Genomic DNA, 21,253 nt, shown 5'->3' on the forward strand with positions numbered 1-21,253 from the left:
CTGTGTGTGTGTGGGGGGGGGTGGGGTGTGATTGTGTGTGTGTGTGGGGTGGGGTGGGATGTGGCTGTGTGTGTGGGGGGTGTTGGGATGTGATTGTGTGTGGGGGGGGTGGGGTGTGATCGTGCGTGTGTGTGTGTGTGGGGGGGTGGGATGTGGTTGTGTGTGTGGGGTGGGATGTGGTGTGTGTGGGGTGGGATGTGGTTGTGTGTGTGGGGGGGTGGGGTGTGATTGTGCGTGTGTGTGTGTGTATGCGTGCGTGTGTGTGGGGTGGGATGTGGTGTGTGTGGGGGTGGGGTGTGATTGTGTGTGTGTGGGGGTGGGGTGTGATTGTGAGTGTGTGTGTATGCGTGCGTGTGTGTGGGGTGGGATGTGGCTGTGTGTGGGGTGGGATGTGGTTGTGTGTGTGGGGTGGGATGGGATGTGGTTGTGTGTGTGGGGGTGGGGTGTGATTGTGTGTGTGGGGTGGGATGTGGTTGTGTGTGTGGGGGTGGGGTGTGATTGTGTGTGTGGGGTGGGATGTGGTTGTGTGTGTGTGGGGTGGGATGTGTGATTGGGAGTCCTGCAGCTCAGTGGTTAGAGCACTCGCTTTGCAAGCGAGAGACCTGAGTTCAATTCCCAGCAGAGGGCGAAACCTTGGGCAAGTTTCCTTACTCCACACAGAGCCTAATAATAATCCCTCCAAAAACAATAATAAATTGGTCATTTTCAATCTACGACTGTTTGTGGAACATTGCTGTGCGCAATTGGCTGCCGCGTTTGCCCACAAATATACAGTCAATTCACTTTACAGTGTGTTCTGTGAAGCGCTTTGGGACGTCCTCCCGACGTGAAAAGCGCTATATCAAATGCAAGGATTATTATTATTATTATTATTGTGTGTGTGGGGGTGGGGTGTGATTGTGTGTGTGAGGTGGGATGTGGTGTGTGTGTAGGGGTGGGGTGTGATTGTGTGTGTGGGGTGGGATGTGGTTGTGTGTGTGTGTGGGGTGGGATGTGTGTGTGTGGAGGGGTGGGATGTGGTTGTGTGTGGAGGGGGGTTGAGCTGTGGTTGCGTGTGGGGTGGGGGGGTTGGGCTGAGATGTGGTTGTGTGTGGGGTGGGGTGGGCTGAGATGTGGTTGTGTGTGGGGGGGTGCCCTTCATATTGTGTATCAATGTGTGTGTTTTTTGTTTTTAGGAAACGTTGGAAAATGTGAAGAAATGCAAAAACTTCCTGGCTACGTTAATTAAACTAGCCTCAGGCGGAAATAACTCCCCGGAAATGGCCAGTAACGTCAAGGGCTTAGTGCAGAAACTGCTGGTAAGATCCCTTCTGCCTCCTTGTAATTCTTGTCCTTCCACTTGCTGCCTGTTCAACTAATAATAATAATAATAATAACAAATAATAATAATTTGGTCATGCAAGGATTATTATTATTTATTCTTGTCCAATCTGATTTCAAATTATGGGTTGAATAGTGAACGTGTGCACCTTTTTGACCACTGTAAATGCTCTTACTCAAGACATCAGGTCCCAGCTGGACAAACAGCGAGAAGCTTGCCAGATAGTGCTCTCAGTGACGAGCTATTGGGGTTTAGCTGATTAAACCCCAGCAGTTTCCATAACACACACTCTGGGGTCCCCAGGCCTTGGCTCCGCACATAATACACTGGAATTGAGTAAGCAGGATGCGTCCGTCTTGGGAGAGAGTGCGCATTCCAGGCACAGGGAAATCTCCATGCGTAGGTGGGATGCATGGAATTCCCAGTCTGGTTTGGATACTCTTAGCACGATGATGGGTTTTCCACCTGTATCAGGCACCCAGCCGCCCAGAAAAAAAATCAGCCATTGACGCCTGGGACAGATCCACATTTTGGCCCCTTCTCCTCTGCCTCAGGGCCGAGGTGCATTTCTGGCGTCGCTCTGTTCTGTGAGTTTGCTTCAGCCCCCCCTGAAGCTCCCTTCTGATTAGTGGCTGTCTGCGGGCAGCAGAGAGCTGGTGGTCCCCCGGGACCCTCTCCCGAGGGCTGTTGTTTCAGTGCGAGTCACGGCCAGCGATGGCAGACTCGGCAGGAATAGGAAGCGTCCTGGGACTCTGGCTAATTTGCTTGTGTCTCTATTTTTCTTTTTATTTCATCTACCCTTCCCCCTCTCGACCCTCCCCTCCCTCTCACCCCCTCCCCATCCCCAGCTCAAGGTGCTGAGATCAATTGTCTCTCTTGGAAGCCACTTCAGCATAGATCAGCTGACTGCACAGATCGATGTTTCAACCTGGGGGCCTTCCTTACAACAACAACAACAAATTACATTTATACAGCACCTCTCACGTCGGCAGGACGTCCCAAGGCGCTGGACAGTCAGGGATTTGGATCCGAGCTGGGGTTTGGGATCAGAAGGGGTGGAGAGCAAGTAGGGTGGAGATAGGCGGGTGACCGAAGGTGCGGTCGAAGAGGAGGGTCTTGAGACAGGTGTTGAAGGAGGCAAGTAGGGGGAGCGAGGCAAAGGGAATGTGAGATGGAGTTCCGTAGAGTTGGGGCAGAGAGGCTGAACCTAAGCCGAAGACTTTCAATCAGATCAGCTGTCAGAGAGCAGTGTTTCTCCCCTTATTCAATGTGTTGTTCTCTCTCCAGGATGGGAAGATGGAAGCCGAGGAATTCACGAGCCAGTTATACAAAGAGCTCAAATCTTTGCCACAGCCTTACCTTGTGCCTTTTCTGAAGGTAACTAACTCCTGAATGTGCTGTGTGAAGAGGTGTGGTTCTGTGACTGTCAGGATGTATGAGTTGCCTTACATACGTGGGAGGAGACACCTTTGGCTTTGGGTAGCTAATGTGCTGCCTTTTCAAGGAGATGTTTCAAATCCCTCTATGGTCTTGTCTACACCCCCGACCTCCCTGTCTCTGCTTCCATCCCTCTGCCTCGCTCTCCTTCTCTTTCCCCCCTGTCTCTCTCTCCTGTCTCTCTCTGTCCTTATATCTCACCTTAAAACCTACCTCTTCAGCCACCCCTAAGTTCACTTCCCCCTTCTCCTTTGCTCATCATCTTATTCACCTCCAAGACATTGCCCTTTGTGAAGACCACTATGTCAATGCAAGCTGTTGTGGTGGAGTGGAGTCCTGTAGCGTATTGGTTAGAGCACTCGCCTCACAAGCGAGAGGACCTGAGTTCAATTCCCAGGCAGAGTGAAACTGTAGGTAAGGTTCCTTAGTCCACACACCTCTGTTCACTTAGCAGTAAATGGGAGCCTGGTTGTTAGTCGATTGGTGGATCGCTTTTCCGGAAGTTATAATCATTTTTAAAAAATTCACTCAATCCACGACTGTTTGTGGGAAACCACTGCGTGCAATTAGCTGCTGGGTTTGCCAACAAAATATACAGTCACTTTACAGTATATTCCGTGAAGCACTTTGAGACGTCTTGAAGAAGTGATAAGGCACTACATCAAATGCAAGGATTATTATTGTTTTGCGCGACATCTTTTTTGACGTAATTACTGTTTGCCGGAGCTCGCAATCATGTCTTCTGGAAGCTGATGCCTTGCCATTGAAATTATCTCTTGTCACGTTTAAAGACCTTCAGGCCCAGGTCCGAGTTAAATCTCCCAATGAAACCGTAAATCAGGCACGGACGTGACTTGAATCCTACCGAATAATCTGCACATCGCCACAGGGCAGTTAGTTGTCTCAGGCCTGTTATGGGATCCTCTGGGTGAGTGTTTGTGCCAGACACAGGTGTCGGGATAAAGAAGACTTTGCAGACCAGAAATCTTGTGCAGAGAGAGAGAGAGACTAGAATCATAAAGATTTAAAGTGCACCGTCTCTCAGAGCATGGTGTCAAAGGGACAACAGCAAATTACATTTGTATAGCGCCTTTCTCGTCAGGAGGACATCCCAAGGTGCTGCCCAGTCCGATTGGGACCCGAACTGAGGGTTGGGATCAGAAGGGGTGGAGGGCAGGGAGGGTAGGGGTAGGAGGGAGTGAAAGGACTGTGGGATGGAGTTCCAAAGGGTGGGGGCAGAGAGGCTGAAGGCCAGACCGCCGATGATGGGGCCGGGCGGGGGATGTGGAGCAGGCCTGAGAGCGGAGAGAGTGGACAGGTTGATATGGGGTTAGCAGGTCACAGAGGTAGGGAGGAGCAAGTCCGTGGAGGGCCTTAATGGCGACGACGAGGATTTTGAATTCTATCTTCTGTGTGATGGGGAGCCAGTGGAGCTAGGCGAGGGGTTTGAGGTGATAGGGTCACGGAGCCTGGTGCGGGAGAGGACACGAGCTGCAGAGTTCTGGATGATCTGCGGCTTGTGGGGGGAAGAGTTGGGAAGGCTGACAAGCAGGAGTAGGAACAGGATTAGGTCATTCAGCCCCTTGAGCCTGTTCTGCCATTCTAATAGATAATGGCTGATATGTAACCTCAACTCCGAAATACCCGCATTTGCCCCATATCCCTCGATACCCTGAACTAACAAAAATCTGTCCACCTCAGTCTTGAAAGTACCCACTCCTCGCCACGAGAGGGCTCTGTTTCCACGTCTCATTGGTGAGTTGTTGGTGACAGAATCCTGAATATCACATTGATATCAAACTTATCAATCTTTATTATCTACAAAATACCACTAGAGCCCAAGCCAATCCCCCCCCCCCACACACACAGACACACATACACATACACACGCTCTCACGCACACACGCACTCATACAAACACACATTCACACGCTCACACATTCACACGCTCACGCATTCACCCACTCACTCACGCACTCACCCACTCACCCGCTCGTGTGCTCAAACGTGCTCTCACACTCACACGTACTCACGCTCTCATGCTTATGCTCACAGACATGCTCACACACGCACACCCACACTCACTCTTGCTCACGCTCACACACACACATGCTCACTCACTTGCGCGCTCACGTGCGTGTGCTCACACGCATGCTCACTCGCACACGCTCATTCGCACATGCTCACACATGCTCACACGCACGCACACACACATGCTCACACTCACACATACACACACTCACGCTTACACACTTATGATTTCTGCCTCTACCGTTGACAGATCAGGTAAAAACAGAAATAATCTTTGCATTTGATATAGCATCAAGTCGTCATGAAATGTTCTCCTCAACCCTGGAACAGGCGGAAAGTGACCTTGAAAAGTTCCTTTCCTTCTTGCTGGTCCGTCCATAGAAACCTGGAAACTTCTCCGCTCCGGCCTGCCTCCACGTCCCCTGCACCGCCCGCCCCACCATCGGCGGGTGGCCTTCAACCTCTCTGCCCCCAACCTTTTGGAACTCCATCCCACAGTCCCTTCACCTCGCCTCCTCCCTTGCGTCCTTGAAGACCCGTCTCAGGACCCTCCTGTCTTTGGTCAGCCTCCTACTCCCACCCTCCGTGCCCTCCACCCCTCCTGATCCTAACCCCCAGCTCAGGTGCAAATCCTCAACTGTCCAGTGCCTTGGCATGTCCTCCGGACGTGAAAGGTGTGGTGGGGGGCTACACAAATGTCATTTGTTGTTGTCACAAACTCTTTTCTTCCCACCAGCGAAGTCTCCCCGCCTTAAGGATTCAGACACCGAGCTCTCAGCTCTTTGTCCAGCAATGTCTCCAGCAACCGGCAGCTCCGGATCTCGTCAGGAAACCAGGAGCCCTGTCTGCGGCTAAACCGCTAGGCGTAGTGCGGACTACACTGCCCATCACTGTAACTAGCCCATCGCAGCAGCCAAATCACAGTCCCTTCCAGAAAATGCAGCAGCCAAAACTCACGCAGACTATTTCGCCAACTCCGGTGGTAAGAGAAATGTACAACAGTGTCACAAAGCTGCTTTGCCTAACGCAGGGTGATCCAACCTTTCGGCTGCTGAAGGCCGGATGCCCCTATTTGAGAAACGGCCGCGCCAATAAATATTTTGGGGTTTCCCTTCCGGGGAAACGGAACCTAACATTTTACGGGTTATGGAGGGAGAGGGTGGGGGGAGGAACAAAATCGGCAAAAAAGTTGGACCGCCCTGGTCTAATGTACACGAGAGCCTAAGGCAGAGGTGTAGATACTAAGGCTGTTCTGCCATTTTATTATTATTATCATTATTATTATTAAACAACGCTGGATCCTTTAATTCCTTTCCTTGACTTTGCTCCCATTATCCCCGCACTGGCTAACTATCACCCTAGGTATCAGCTTATCTCAGTCGATAGCAACCTCTCTTCCTAAGTAAGATGGTGGTGCGTTCAAGGCCCTGACTTTGAACTCCAGCAGTTACCCCCCAACGAAGGCACACTCTGGGGGGCCCCAAGCCTTGGCTCGTGCCGACCTGCGCCCGATACTCTCTGGATGTGGGTAAGCGGGGAGAGAGGGCGCATTCCGTTTAAGACGCTCTGAAATTTGCATGTGTAGGTGGCGTCCATATAATGTTTGGATACTCTTAAGCACAATGATGGGTTTCCACACATGTCAGACACCCGGCTGACTCAATACCAAATCGCTTCCATTACTGTTCCTTGGCTTACGAACCCTAGATACCGATTTATCAGCCAGTGTATATATAATCGTTCACTATTTACCTTCTCAGAACCTTTCAGATATATCCTATTAGATCATCTCTTAACCATCCTCTCTAATGGAAATTGACCCAATATTTTAGACCTTATTCCCATAACTATAAACCCCTCACCCCCGCTCTCGCTACTTTATTACTCAGCTTGTGCAAGATCGAACCTTTAACAAGGAATGTGGCTTCTTGTTCATTCAGTCAATTGCACAGTAAATCCTGTGAAGTGCTTTGGGACCTCCTACTGACGTGAAAAGCGCTATAAATAATGCAACTATTATTATTATTACTATCTATGAGCTAATTTCTACTCTCGTAGAAATCAGTGATTTCACTTCACCTTAAATGCTGTGAAGCGTTTTGAAACATCCTCTCGATGTGAAAACGCTATATATAATACAAGTATTATTACTATCTATGAGCTAACACTAGTAGAAATAAGTGATTTGCCCAATGTACAGTAAAGGCTCTTTGACAAGGCTTCTGAAAACCATTGAGAGTGCTGTGAAGAATGGTGATTATGTGGTTATCTCTACATCTGACGGTGGGAGCTTTGAGGAGAAAGTGTGTGTGCGTGCACGTGCGAGAGCGCGAGAGAGACAATAATGCTGAAAAGCAGTTTTATTTCTGTGAAATGCTTTCAGGTGCAGTAAATGGCGAGTCTAAAGCAATCTTGCTTCACGCTGACACAGCCCTGTACATTACTGTAAAGGTTTACAATAAAGACCCGGGTACAACAAACCTCCATCTTGTTTGAAGAGTCTTAACTCTGTGAGTTCACAATGTACTGTGGCCGTTCCTAGCTTGCATTATCGTCACCCAACGCCTCTACAACTTAGTGTGCCCCTCTACCCAATTGTGGAGTGTATGTAAGCATAGTGATTAGCGAACTTACCTCGAATGCAAGAGGACTTTGGTTCGATTCTCGGACGGGACAAAACCTTAGGCAAGTTTCCTTCCTCCGCACGTGATAAGGCGCCATATCAAATGCAATATTATGATGATCATTATTATCTTCAGATCACAACTGAAGACTTTCCTCTTCCAGCGTACCTACGGTCACCTTCCCCTTTCTCCCTAGCTTAGGGCCATCACTATTTATGTGCTCGAGACACGACCTCGCGTGAAGGGAGCTATACAAGTGCGTATTATTGTTGCTGTGAATGAGATGCTCTCACGTGTCACCTTTCATACAAATCCCCGCAACTGAATCTTTCTCGGTTTCTGAGAGTCTTGGGGATGAAGTGAGTTTTTTCCCCAATTGCTCCCGTGGGCTCCAGGACGCTACCCCATATGACGGGCGCTATATAAATGCAATTGTTCCTGAGACCCGGCTGCGTTTGGAAGGGACTTTCAATACTCACTGGGGTTTTCCTGCGATTAATATGGCACAATAAAAATTTGAACTCCCTTTTAACAAAAAATACCCCCCTTTCACGTCGGGAGGACATCCCAAGACACTGAGTTCCCATATCCCATTTTGCGGAGCGCAGATTTCACTTAATTTCTTTCGGAAGCGTAAACGGAGAGGTTGGGAAAAAGATTTGTATACAATACGTTCGCCTGAAAAACACAGTCAGTCACTCCACTTTACAGTGCATCCTGTGAGGTGCTTTGAAACAATCTCCTGACCTGAGAGGCGCTGTTACCAAATGTAAGGATTATTATTATTATTACATTTCGTCTTTGTTCCCCGCCCACGTACCCGGACGTGTGATCGGATTATTGGTTGCAACCTTATCCATTGTCGGCCTGTCAGCCTGGCTCAGTCGTACACTCGTCTCCAAGTCAGAAGGTTGTGGGTTCAAACCCCATTCACCTTCTAGGCTGGCACTCCAGCGCGTTGCTGGGGGAAAGCTGCATTGTCGGAGGTGCTGTTCTTTGGAAGGGACGTTAAACCGAGGTCCAGATTGCCTGGTCCGGTGGACATTAAGGATCCCGTGGCGCGAGTCAAAAAGCGAAGGGAGTTTCCCAGTGTCCTGGCCAACAATCCTCTGGATAAAAATTGACCACTTTGACATTGCTGTGTGCAAATTGGCTGCTGAGTTCGTCCTCAAAATGAGGTCAGAATCCGCTTGGCAGTGAAACACAGTAAAGCCCTGTGAAGGGCTTTGAGATGTCTTGAAGTCGTGATAAGGCGTTCGATCAAATGCGAGGACTATTGTAACTGTTTGTTTGTTCATAGACAGTCCAGCAGTCTGGAGTTGTGGTCGTGAAGCCACTAGCGAGTGCACTGCCAAAGACTCACCTGGTGACTTTACAGAGACCTCCAACCCACATCACTGTGCCCGTGTCCTCCCAAATCCAACTCAGCAAGTTCAAGGAGGTGAGGAAATAAATCTGCAGGCTGTTTAAGCAGTATTTATCTGGTTGGTTTATGATGAATGGTATCTTTACCCCTTTTAATTTCAGATAGATTAAAAAAAAGACTTGTATGTCTCCCTCCCTCCCTCCCTCCCACGCACCCACCGACTGAGGAGGATACAAAAAAGCTGCCTTATCGTAAACAATGTTAAAATGCCCTCCAAACTATTCCAGACTTTTTAGGGCTAAAGTTTACTGAGAATCCATTAAGCTATTAAAGTGGTTAGTGTTTCTGTGTATATTTCTCCGCCTCCTCTGCGGCCTGGCTCAGTTAGTCGCACTCACGCCTTTGAGTCAGAAGGTTGTGGGTTCGAAACCCAGCGGACAGTCCAGAGCAGTGCCAGGGCTGTCCTGCGTTGTCAGAGGTGCCGTCCCTCAGATGAGATGTCAAACTGAGGACCCGTTAAAAGACATTAAAGGTCCCGTGGCACTAATCAAAACAAGAAGTTTTTCCCAGTGTCCCGCTTGACAATACACCGGATTAAAAAAAAATTGTTCATCCGCGGCTGTTTGTGGGACATTGCTGTGTGCAACATTGGCGGCCGTGTTAGTCTACAAAATACAGTCACTACAGTTTAGAGCGTATCCCGTGAAGCAGCTTGAGACGTCCTCCTTTCTTGAACGACGCTAAGACAAGTGTAAGGATTGTTTTAATGCCTGAAATGACTGTCTTGGAACCAAAGGCCTTTATTTAGAGCGGAAGAAGTTCCATTGTGTCTTTGCTGCCTCTTTTAAAAAAGAGCAATCCTTTCAGTCTTATTTATGTACCACAGTTAGAGCACTCGCCTCGGAAGCGAGAAGACCTGGGCTCGATTCCTGGGCAGGGCGAAACTTTGGGCAAGTTTCCTTACTTCCTCTCCTTACCTAACAGCATGTAGGAACCCCGTTGTTAGTCGATTGGCGGATCGCTTTCCAGGGGGTAATAATACGTTCAAAATCTTTTTTAACAAATAATAATTTGGTCACTCAATCCACGACTGTTTGTGGGACAATGCTGTGCGCAATTGCCTGTCGCATTTCACCCACAAAATATAGTCAATTCACTTTCCAGTGTATTCTGTGAAGTGCTTTGAGATGTCTCATCAATGCGATATATCAAATGCAAGGATTATTATTTCCTGCGTGCAATCTGTTGTATTGATATTGTTGTTGTTGTCGTCAGGTTTTAATCTTATTTCTTTGATCAGTTTCTACACCTTCAGTTCTAAATGTGCCAGCGTTCTCAGGAGCCAGGCATTCGCTGCAAGCTTCCCCTGCTCAGAGGAACAAAATGAAAGAGGTCGGAGGCAGCGTTGCTTTCAGGTAAATAAGATAAAATAGCTCCTCGAGCAAGCAGCGTACTGGAGAGCCATGATTCTGCGTGCGATTCGGTGAGGTTACAAGCAGTTTTGTTTGCAGTTTGGGCTGTAAACTTCACAAGGTTCTGAGCTGAAGTTTTCCTCCGGTAAGTGCTGAACAAATTGCAAGTCCGGTTGGCTTCTGTGAGTGAAGTTTATTTATAGACTAACATGTGGATCAAGGGCTGGTTGGGCCGAATGGCCTGTTTCCTTGGTGTACAGTCTGTGTGCGTTGACTGGCTGTTCTCAAGAATGCTTCTGTCTCTGACCAGGCCAGGCAGTTCTGACCTCTGTTATAATAATAATAATTCTTGCATTTGATATAGCGCCTTATCAAGTCTTCGAGATGCCTCAAAGTGCTTCACAGGAAACACTGAAGTGGATTGACTGTATTTTGTGGGCGAAACACGGCAGCCAGTTACGTACAGCAGTGACCCACAAACAGTCGTGGACTGAGTGACCAAATTATTATTATTTATTATTCACTGTTAAGAGCGATCTCCGCTGAGAGGCTTCAAAGGTTCTATATAATCCTTACATCTGATATGGCGCCTCAACCCGAATCACTAAGCAGAGGATATCTCAAAGTGATTCACTCGATGTACTGTCACGGGTAGTGACTGGATGTTTTATGTTTGAACGCGGAAGCTAATTTTGCTCACAGCAACATCCCACAAACAGCCGTGGAGTGAATGAACTAATTTTTCTTTGGGGGTGGGGGTTTGGACACGACCCCAGGCAAAACTTGCTTCTGTTTTCGAGTAGAACTTTAACATCCACCCAAAAGGCACAGACGAGACATCAGTTTAATATCTCCTGCTAAAGCACGGCACCTCCGAGAGCCCAGCTCTCCCCCAGCACTGCAGTGGAGTGTCAGCCTATGTGAGTTCTAAGTTCCCGATGTGGGGCTTGAACCCACAATTTTTGACTTGGAGGTGAGAGCACTACCAGCTGAGCCAGGCTGCCAGTATTGCAGACAGCAAATAGCTTTATTTTCAGCATTGCGTCAAAAATTGTCATCCACAGCCCTCGTGCTGGTAGAGATGAATAGACGTATCGAAGAATACGTAATTTAAATAATAATAATAATCCTTGCATTTGATACAGCGCCTTATCACGTCTTCGAGACGTCTCAAAGCGCTTCGCAGAATATATTGTAAAGTGAATTGACTGTATATTTTGTGGGCAAAACGCGGCAGCCCATTGCGCACAGCAGCGTCCCACAAACAGTTGTGGATTGAGTGACCAAGTTATATGTGCATTCCACCCTGGCACCTCCCTGCCTCTCCGACCTCCACACTGCCCAATCCACCACCTGGCGCCTCCGCTCAGCTGGCACCGGCCTCCTGCTCGTCCCTCGCACCCTCCGCCCCACCATTGGAGGTTGTGCTTTCAGTCACTACTCCCCGAAACTCTGGAACACTCTCCCTCCGCCTTGCCCCATCTCTCCCCTTTTTCAAATCCCACCTGAAAACCTTCCTCTTCGACCGTGCTCATGGCCATCTCCCCCCACCTCCAGCTCGGAGTCAGGCTCTGTCACTGTTAAGCGCTCTGAGACGCTGCCCTGCGTGGAGGGCACTATGTAAGTGCAAGTTGTTGGCGTATTGATTCTCTTCACTGCCAATGCAAAGTGCTGTTGCACATGGGCTGGAGGTAGAACTGTTATAATAATGATCCTTGTATTTGATATAGCGCCTTATTATGTCGTTGCGATTTCTCAAGCTCCTCACGGAATATATTGTAAAAGTAGATTGACGGTGTACACTTTGTGGGCGAAACACGGCGGCCAACTGCACACAGCAGCGTCCCACAAAACAGTCGAGGATCGAGTGACCAAATTATGTGTTTCAAAGTCAAAAAGTATTTAGTAATCTGTACCCTGGCCCAACTACTGGCACAAAATACCATCCTGGGAATGTGCCCTGCATTGCCGGTGGTGCCGTCCTACGGACGAGATGTAAAACCGAGGTCCCGTCTGCCTGTCCAGGAGGATATTTCGAAAGTATCGTGGGATCTTTAATGTTGCTCAACAGGACCTCAGTTTAACGTCACGATCGATACAACACTTCTGACCATGCGGCGCTCCCCTCTCCCCCTCCCCCCACCTCCCCCTCCCCCCAGTATTGTTCTGAACATCCATCTCTTTGAGCTCAGATCCGTTGGTGGGGTTTTGTTGTGTGCAAATTGCCGGCAAAGTTCACCCTCAAAACGCACAGCCCTGTAAATCTTGTGAAAGCGCTTGCTTTTGCAATATCTTAACGGCGGAGGGGAGGCGCTTAATCTGATGCGAAGTCTCTTTATTATTTACGATCATAAATAAATCATAAATCATTGGGGGGGCGCGAGAGTATACACAAGCAGCGTGCATCCCCCGTCTCACAGCGCACACTCATGGACAGCAGGGGGCGACTGTGACACGCTTCAGCACTGAAAGACTTTGTAAAATCAGTATCATTGGACGAGATGAAATTGAGCGCTTCCTCCAGGCTCGCTGTGGGCTATTAATATTAACACACGCGAGTAAATCTTCTGGCTCTTGTTGTTGAGGATTTAAAAAAAATTTGGTCTTATTTAAGATTAACTTGTAACTTTATTTTCTTTTGCTCCTTCTCAATTTATTTCTCCCCCCGCCCGGCCCTTGTAACGGAAGCAATTGAGGTCAAGGTGTTTTCCCTACAATCCTAGTCAGTCCACTGATTGATTTGCATTGTGATAGATATGACGTAAGGGAGTGAGCGAGGAAGAGCGAGAGGTGACTGTAGGCACGGTAGAATGGGAAGGTCTTCAGCTGTGACCTGAAGATGGGGAAGGAAGGGGCAAGGTGGAGGGATAGAGGAAGAGTTTTCCAGAGTTTCGGGGCGCAGTGACTGAAAACGTGGCCACTGATGGTGAAACGGAGGGCACGAGAGACATGTAGGAGGCCGGAGCCAGTTGAGCGGAGTAATGGGTTGGGGAGTAAGCAGGTTGGAGAGGTAGGGATTTGAAGACGAGTGTGAGGATCTTTGAAGACCAGTTTCTAGTCTCGGTGTCCAGCGAACAGACAGTGTTTCGGATTGTTTTATTTTAACAGTGCAGTAACAGTCTTCTCATTTTATTTTTTGGGGGTCTGACCCACGAGGAAACCCATCACCGTGCTTAAGAATAACCGAACCAGAATGAGAGTTCCTTGTGTGCCACCTACACAAGAACATTCTCCTTCAGCTGGAGAGAGAGAGGTTGCTCATTCCATACCCACTCCATGGCTGTTTGATTTTTGTGTGCAAATTACGCAAAAGTGCCATATCGATTGTAAGGATTACTATGATTAATACAGTGAAACTCATAACTTGTCACTCCAAATGAAATAGCTCAAATGACAACTCATCAGAGTTGACTAGTTATCCAAAGTACAGCAGCTCAAAAAAATAAAAGTGTTCGAATCGGCTCAGGAAAGCAGTTTCTAAATTTCTTTGAAGTTTTTGTTCTTTCAAATGCTGACAGAAGTCTTTGAGGCATTTACAGTGAGCGATTTGTACACGAACGTCAAACCTACATGGAATATTTTAACTGCACGGATACATAAACTGCAAGCAATAACACAATGCAGAGCAAATATACAGTCAATTCACTTTACAGTATATTCTGTGAAGCGCTTTGACGACTCAAAAACTTGATAAGGCGCTATATCAAATGCGAGGATTATTTTTATTATTATAGAGTCTTACACGTCAGGTGCACGTCTCAAAGGATATACTGTGAGGTGTAGTAACTGTGTCAAGTGCAAGGATTATTATTATTAACAATGACCACAGATGCGAAAACGCTAGCCGAGCAAAAATGCTGTAACTGATCAGAAGTACAAAACTCAAGGATAAACCAAACAAGATCATAGGAAAGGGAACAGCAAAACAACAAGTTGTATTTATATAGCGTCTTTCGCGTCGGGAGGAAGTCCCTAGGCGCTGGATAGTCATGGGTTTACATCCGAGCAAGGGGTTGGAGTCAAGAGGGGTGGATGGCAAGTGGGGGATGGGGATGGGAGGATAACCGAAAGCGCTGTCAATGAGGAGGTAATCGAGGCCACGAGGTGAAGTGAAGGGGTGGAGTTCCAGAGAGCAGGGCCAGAAAGGTTGAAAGCTCGACCGCCAGTGGTGGAATGCGCAGGGCGGGATACGAGGAGCAGGGCAGTGCCCACTGAGCGGAGGGAATGGGCACGTTTATAGGAGAAACCCCATCTTAAAAGTGCGAAAACCTGACGAGTTATGAGATGCCTCGGATGACTAATTATCAGAGGATCATAATTAATATTTCTTATAGGAAACAGCCGGGATATTGAGGGGAGGGAGGGAGGGGTTATTTGGGTTTGATGACTTATCTCAGGGGTGAGTTATCAAGAGTTTCTCTGGCTCACTCTTCCCCTGTGCTCGATGTGCTCTTGTTGTTCAGGGATGAGGACGATATTAACGACGTGGCCTCTATGGCTGGGGTGAACATCTGTGAAGAGAACGCACGAATCCTGGCCACCAACTCGGAGACGGTGGGCACCATGATCCACTCCTGCAAGGACGAAGCTTTCCTTTCCGTGGCAACGCTGCAGAAACGAGTGTTGGAAATAGGTAAGTCACGTGCAGGGAAACCTGTAGTGTGGAGGGGTGGAGTCCTGTAGAATATTGGTTCAAGCACTCACCTCGCAAGGTCTGATTCCCGAACAGGGCGAAACCTTAGAAAAGTTTCCCTAGCAGTAAGTAGGAACCCGGTTGTCAGTCGATTGGTGGATCGCTTTTCCAGGGGTAATAAATCCTTTAAACAAATAATATTCAAAAAACATTTGGTCGATCGATCCACGACTGTTTGTGGGACATTGCTCTGTTGTACGTAATTGGTTGCCGCGTTTCGCCCACAAAATACACTGTTGTGCGCAATTGTGTGTCGCCTTTTGCCCATATTAAGGAGCTATATGAAATGCAGGAATTATTATTATTTATAAACGGAAACAACAAGTTGCACTTATACAACAGCAACAAGATTACATTTGTATAGCGCCTTTCTCGTTGGGAGGACGTCCCAAGGCACTGGACAGAGTACAGGATTTCAGACCCGAGCTGGGGTCAGGGGGCGTAAGGGAGGGGAGGGGAAGGGGGGTGGCCGATTGTATGGTTGAAGAGGAGGGTCTTGAGGCGGGACTTGAAGGAGGCTAAGGAGTGGGCGAGGCAAAGTAACTGGGGGATGGAATTCCAGAGGTTGGGGGCAGAGTGGCTGAAGGCTCTCCCGCCAATGGTGGGGCGAGTGGGTCGGGGGACATGGAGCAGGGCAGAGCCGACTGAGCGGAGGGAACGGGCGGGTTGGTAGGGGGTTAGGAGGTCACAGAGGTAGGGTGGGGCGAGGCCCATGGAGGGCTTTGTATGTGAGGACCAAGATTTTGAACTCGATCCTCTGAAAGATAGGGAGCCAATGGAGTCGAGCGAGAGTGGGGTAGATGGGGAGTTTGGTGCAGGAGAGGACACGGGCTGCAGAGTTCTGGATTATCTGCAACCTGTGGAGGGAGGAATTGGGAAGGCCGACAAGCAGGGCGTTTGCATAGTCAAGCCTGGAGGTGATGAAGGCATGAACAAGAGCCAATCAGGAGGGCCTCAGTCTTGTTCACATTTAGCTGTAGGAAGTTTGCCCTCATCCAGGACTTGATGTCCGACAGGCAGTCTGTCAGGACAGCAGTGGTCCTGGAGTTGAGGGTGGAGGCAGAAAGATAGAGTTGGGTGTCATCCGTACACATGTGGAAGTTGACCCCATGTCTGCAGATGATGTCACCAAAGGGGAGCATGTAGATATTAAAGAGGAGAGGGCCAAGGACAGAGCCCTGGGGGACACCAGACATGACAGTGCGGGGGCTGGAGGAGAAACCGTTAGATGCAACAAAGTGGAGACGGTGAGAGAGATAGGATTCGATCCAGGCAAGGGCAGGTCCACAAAGATTGAGTAAAGCGGAGAGGCGGTGTAAGAGGATGGAGTGGTTGACAATGTCAAAGGCAGCAGAGAGGTCGAGGAGGATAAGGAGGCAGAGGGAGCCCTGATCACAGATGTTCAGAATGTCATTAGTGACTGACCAGGGTTGTTTCCGTGCTGTGGGCAGTGCGGAAGCCGGATTGGAGGGGTTCAAAGAGGGAATGGTGAGAAAGGAGCAGAGCTGGGACGCGACGACTCATTCCAGGACCTTGGAGAGGAATGGGAGGTTAGAGATGGGGCGGTAGCTGGAGAGGAGGGATGGATCCAGGGAAGGTTTTTTTCAAGATTGGGGTGATGACGGCTATTTTTAGGGGGGCGGGAACTGAACCGGTGGACAAGGAGAGCTTGATGACATTGGACAGGAGAGGGGCCAGAAGGTGGAGCTGGGAGACGAGGAGAGAGGTGGGGATGGGATCGAGGGAGCAGGTGGTGGGTTTGAGTTTGCGGACAGTCGTGGTGCGGGAGGAGGGAGAGATAGGGTCGACGGAGTATAGGGGGGGATGGGTGGGGGGGTGGGTCATCAGGGAGAGGTGATGTGGGGGTGGCTGTGGATGAGGCAGAGGTGGCTGAAGTCCAGCATCTCCTCACAGTTGGAGTTTGAGGAGAGGATGAGCGAGGTATGGGAAAGAGACGGTTAGTGGTGGAAAAGATTCCTTTGCCTCCAAGATAACCTTGGAGTAGAAGGAGGATTAGCGGAGGCAAGAGCGCAGCAGTAGGTCTTGGTAGGTCTTATATAACTCCCTTCATGAAGGATAGCATCTCGGAGCGCTGCACAGCGACCGGGGTGACGGGGGGAGGGGGAGGTGACCGTAACCTCACTCAAAGAGGTAGGTCATAAGGCGGGGTTTAAAGACGGATAAAGAGGGAGCGAGGTGGAGCGATTGAGGCAGGAAATTCCAGGAATTAGGAGCGCAGCGATGCTGCAGGGGAAGATTGTGCTCATCGAAACAGTACCATACAGTTAAGATTATGCAGAGTCTCTCACGTCTAGAGCAAGACTTGAAGCGCTTTGCACAGCTGTCTGGGCACCCGAGCCTGGAAAAGAAGAGATGGGAGGACTCAAGAGGGCTGGGGGGGATGGAGGAAGGGGGAAGGCACGGTCAAAGATAGGCTTTGAAAGGTTTTACTGTATTCACCGCTTCCCATGTGCGCACAGACAAAGAGAGCAAACACAATGTGCAATATACAAGCTAGTAAGTAGCTTAGATTGAAGTAGGAAGATGTACGCCTACTAAAGAACTGGCTTGTCTCTCTTCCTCTTCCTCCCGACCCACCCCAGCTCTGACCCCAGCATCGTCAAGCGCTTTGAGACATCTTTCGCCCGCAAAACACGCAGTTAATCCCCTTTACAGTAAATCCCGTGAAGCGCTTTGCGACGTTTCGAAGACCCAATGAGGCGCTGTATCAAACTCAAGGATTATTATTAATATTATCCTCCCGGAGCGAAAGGCACTGCACAAGTGAAAATTGTCCTGTTGATTGGTGTTGCTCTGCACGTCCTGAATACCTCTGCTGATTGTCATTGACCCAGGACGCTATTTGTGCAGCAATTTTCAGAAGGTTATGATTTTAATAAAACATCTCCCCAGCACTCTTCGGAGACTGTTTGAGCTGAAAATTGCTCATCAAAAGTGCCTTCAGCCCAGGATAACTGCCCCAGTAACAGCTAAAATGTGTCTCGCTGTATTTATATCAGCTCTTAAGTGCACGACTACTGCAGCCTTTGGGGTGTGTCTGAAACAGCTTAAGACTTCCACCAGCCGTTCTCTGCTTCCAGTGGCCGAATTATTGGAGCGCAGAGCTCTCTGTTAACTGGAATTCGTTTCATTCCGACCGGCTTCTTTTTTTGGATTGTTTGGGGTTTTTTTGGTTTTTTTTTGCCCGCGAAGAGTAGTTGTCAGAGCAACGATTTAATGTCGCCGGGGCTTTGCTTCTTTTGTAAACTGCTTAATTTGCTGGTTGCGGGACACCGCTGTGCGCAATTGGCTGCCGCGTTTCGCCCACAGAAAAGCCGGTCAATTCACTTTACGGTACATCCTGTGAAGTGCTTTGAGGGGTTCTCGAAGACGTGATAAGGCGCCGTATCCAGCGCAAGGTGGAATTGTTACTGAAAAGTGACCGATTTGCCACCTTTTTTCGGTGCGAAACGCATCAGAAGCGTCCAATGTATAAAAAAGGTTAAAAAAAAAATCCGCTTTACGTGTGGGATTGTGTGTCCGTCCGCATGTGTCCACGGCAGAGTTCTCCGCCTTTTCATTTGGGGCGCTTTGCTTTCGATTATTATAAAAAAATTCTAAGAATTCCCCCCCCCCCCCCCCCCCAAAAAAGAGAAATCTTTAAATCGACTCAAAGATACGTTAAATGTAAAAATACAATGCAAAGTTACATCGGCAGGTCCCAAGGTCGTTTAACTATCGTGGCTTGACACGTGAGTTCGAGGGGGGGAGGGGAGTTTGGAGCTGTGTATGTGTGAGGTGTTGGTGTTAAGGTTGGCCCCGTTTCGCCCACAAAATATACAGTCAATTCACCTTACAGTACATACGGTGAAATGCTTTGAGACGTCTCGACAACGTGATAAGGCACTACATCAAATTAAAGGGTTATTATTGGTTAAAAAACTCCTTTCTTCTGCTTGTGTGGAGTCCTGTAGCTCAGTGGTTAGAGCACTCGGCTCGCAAGCGAGAGACCTGGGTTCGATTCCCGGCAGGGCCAAACCTTGGGCAAGTTTCCTTACTCCACACGCCTAATAATAATCCCTCACGAAAACAAACAATAACAAAATTGGTCACTTCAATCCACGACTGTTTGTGGGACAGTGCTGTGCGCAATTGGCTGCCGCGTTTCGCCCACAAGTATATGGTCAACTCACTTTACCGAATATTCTGTGAAGCGCTTTGAGACGTCTAGAAGACGTGAAAAGCGCTATATCAAATGCAAGGATTATTATTATTAATACTATTGTGACTATCCATGTTCACCAGTCACCAGCTCACTGTTTCTGTAGAAGACGTCGCTGTTTCACTGTTTCCTAACAAGTGGAAATAGCTTTTCCCTAATGACCCTGTCAGTACCCCTCATCTGTCAGGTCCCTTCTTAGGGGCGGGAGCTATGTGTGTGCGCGTGTTGGGGGGTTGGGTTGGGAGAGGTTGGTTGAGAATCTCTTTGTACCTATTTTTATGTAGTTGTTTACCAAAACCAGGTAATCAGACTAGGGTGGGGGTCTGGTTTCTGCTAGTATGTTGTGCAGCTTTGTGAGGTTTGATCGCTTGGCTCCCCAGAGCAAATCATTCGAGCTACAAAACAGCAGTTGCCTGAGGGTCTGGTTTAATGAGTTCTGTTCCCCTCCCTCCGTGCACACCCCCCCCTATCCTTTCTCCCTTTCTATTGGTGGACTGTCAAGCCTACTCTTAATATCTTGTTCCACTCTCTTTTTAACACTTGATTTGCTTACGACCTCCAGCAATTCCCATTCACACAACAACAACTTGCATTTATATAGTGCCCCTCACACAGGGTAGCGTCAGACAAATTGGCTTTCGTATTCACCTACAAAATATACACTCACTACACTTTGCATTGCATCCTTTGAGTGGTCCTCCTGACAGAAAGAGCTGTATTAAATATAATATATAATTTGGTTTATCATTATGATTTGTTTGTGGAGTCCTGTAGCTCAGTGGTTAGAGCACTCGCTTTGCAAGCGAGAGACCTGAGTTCAATTCCAGGGCGAAACCTTGGGCAAGTTTCCTTACTCCACACAGAGCCTAATAATAATCCTCCAAAACCAAAAACAATAATAAAATTGGCATTTTCAATCTACGACTGTTTGTGGGACATTGCTGTGCGCAATTGGCTGCCGCGTTCGCCCACAAATTTACAGTCAATTCACTTTACAGTGTGTTCTGTGAAGCGCTTTGGGACGTCCTTCCGACGTGAAAAGCGCTATATCAAATGCAAGGATTATTATTATTATTATTGTTGAACAGTAAATGTTGTGCTCCACCCAACTGAGAACGGCTCTCTGTTAATGACTACACGTAGCCTAAAGCATTTTTACCTGAGGTTTCTTCCACTCCCAATTTATACGATTGTTTGTGGGACACTGCTGTGCCCAAATGGCTGCCGAGTTTCACCCACAAAAATATATATTCAATTCGCTTTACAGTATTTCCTGTGAAGGGCTTTGAGACGTCTCGAAGACGCGATGAGGCACTATATCAAATGCAAGGATTATTATTATCATCATTATTATTATAACAGCCGATCTCTGGCATCTATCTGAGAGGCAAATGTTCATTGCATTGCAGTGCGTATCAGGCAGCAGGGAAATTCTGAATGAATTTGTGTGCCGTGGCATAATAGTAGCATTTTATAATGGCAAAAGAAAAGATTAAACAGTTTAGAGGGTTTAAACTGTTTGCATCAATAGATTTCTTTGATCAGCCGTTTAGAATAAATCCTGGTTGGTGTCTGCAGGTCTGTTGTCTTACCTTCCCAAAGCCATGGTTTCTCTCTGCGCTGGCGAGTGTAACATTGCCTTCCAAGTGACCTTGAAGCAAGGATACTGCTCTGGGCCAAATGAAATAATGTGTATATTTCCTAGCGCTCAGGGCTCACTCCTAGTTGTGAGATGAATGGTTATTTGAAGTGGTGACATTATAAGAATCCTGATCTCCTGCCCTTCGAATCAATAAGGCAGACAGTTTTTATATGTATGGGGGAAGAGGAGAGAGAGAAAAATAACCGTTCGCTTTTGTTACCGTCTCGTTCTGGGAAGAACCCTTTTAATGAACCTGTACTTGTCTCCTGCCGAGTCTTTAAGAGCTGATTTGGACCATCGCAGGTTAAACAGGGACAAATGGAAATGGTGTGTTTGTTCTGTGCTGCCTCTCTTGTCCTGTGTTCAACTCTGTGATCGCACAATTTTAAGATCAGTTCGGATGAAGAAGGCCCTTTGGCCCATCAGATCTCTCATCCGTCCAGATGTGTTGGGCAAGTTTCCTTACTCCACACGCCTCTGTTTACCTAGCAGGAAGTAGGAACCC

The 21,253-nt window shown here is 48.3% G+C and overlaps 1 protein-coding gene across 1 annotated transcript in view; it reads left to right on the top strand.

The window, feature by feature from the left end:
• Positions 1-21,253, top strand: part of LOC103179743 (mucin-5AC) — an 84,057-nt gene that overhangs the window by 21,983 nt on the left and 40,821 nt on the right. The window contains 6 exon segments of the mRNA XM_042331695.1: positions 1,176-1,298; positions 2,609-2,698; positions 5,526-5,991; positions 8,714-8,854; positions 10,080-10,194; positions 14,655-14,824. Of these exon segments, the coding sequence (XP_042187629.1) occupies positions 1,176-1,298; positions 2,609-2,698; positions 5,526-5,991; positions 8,714-8,854; positions 10,080-10,194; positions 14,655-14,824 (1,105 nt within the window).

The sequence above is a fragment of the Callorhinchus milii genome, unplaced genomic scaffold (genome assembly GCF_018977255.1).
Source record: "Callorhinchus milii isolate IMCB2004 unplaced genomic scaffold, IMCB_Cmil_1.0 Scaffold2, whole genome shotgun sequence".
NCBI classification, from domain to species: Eukaryota; Metazoa; Chordata; class Chondrichthyes; order Chimaeriformes; family Callorhinchidae; genus Callorhinchus; species Callorhinchus milii.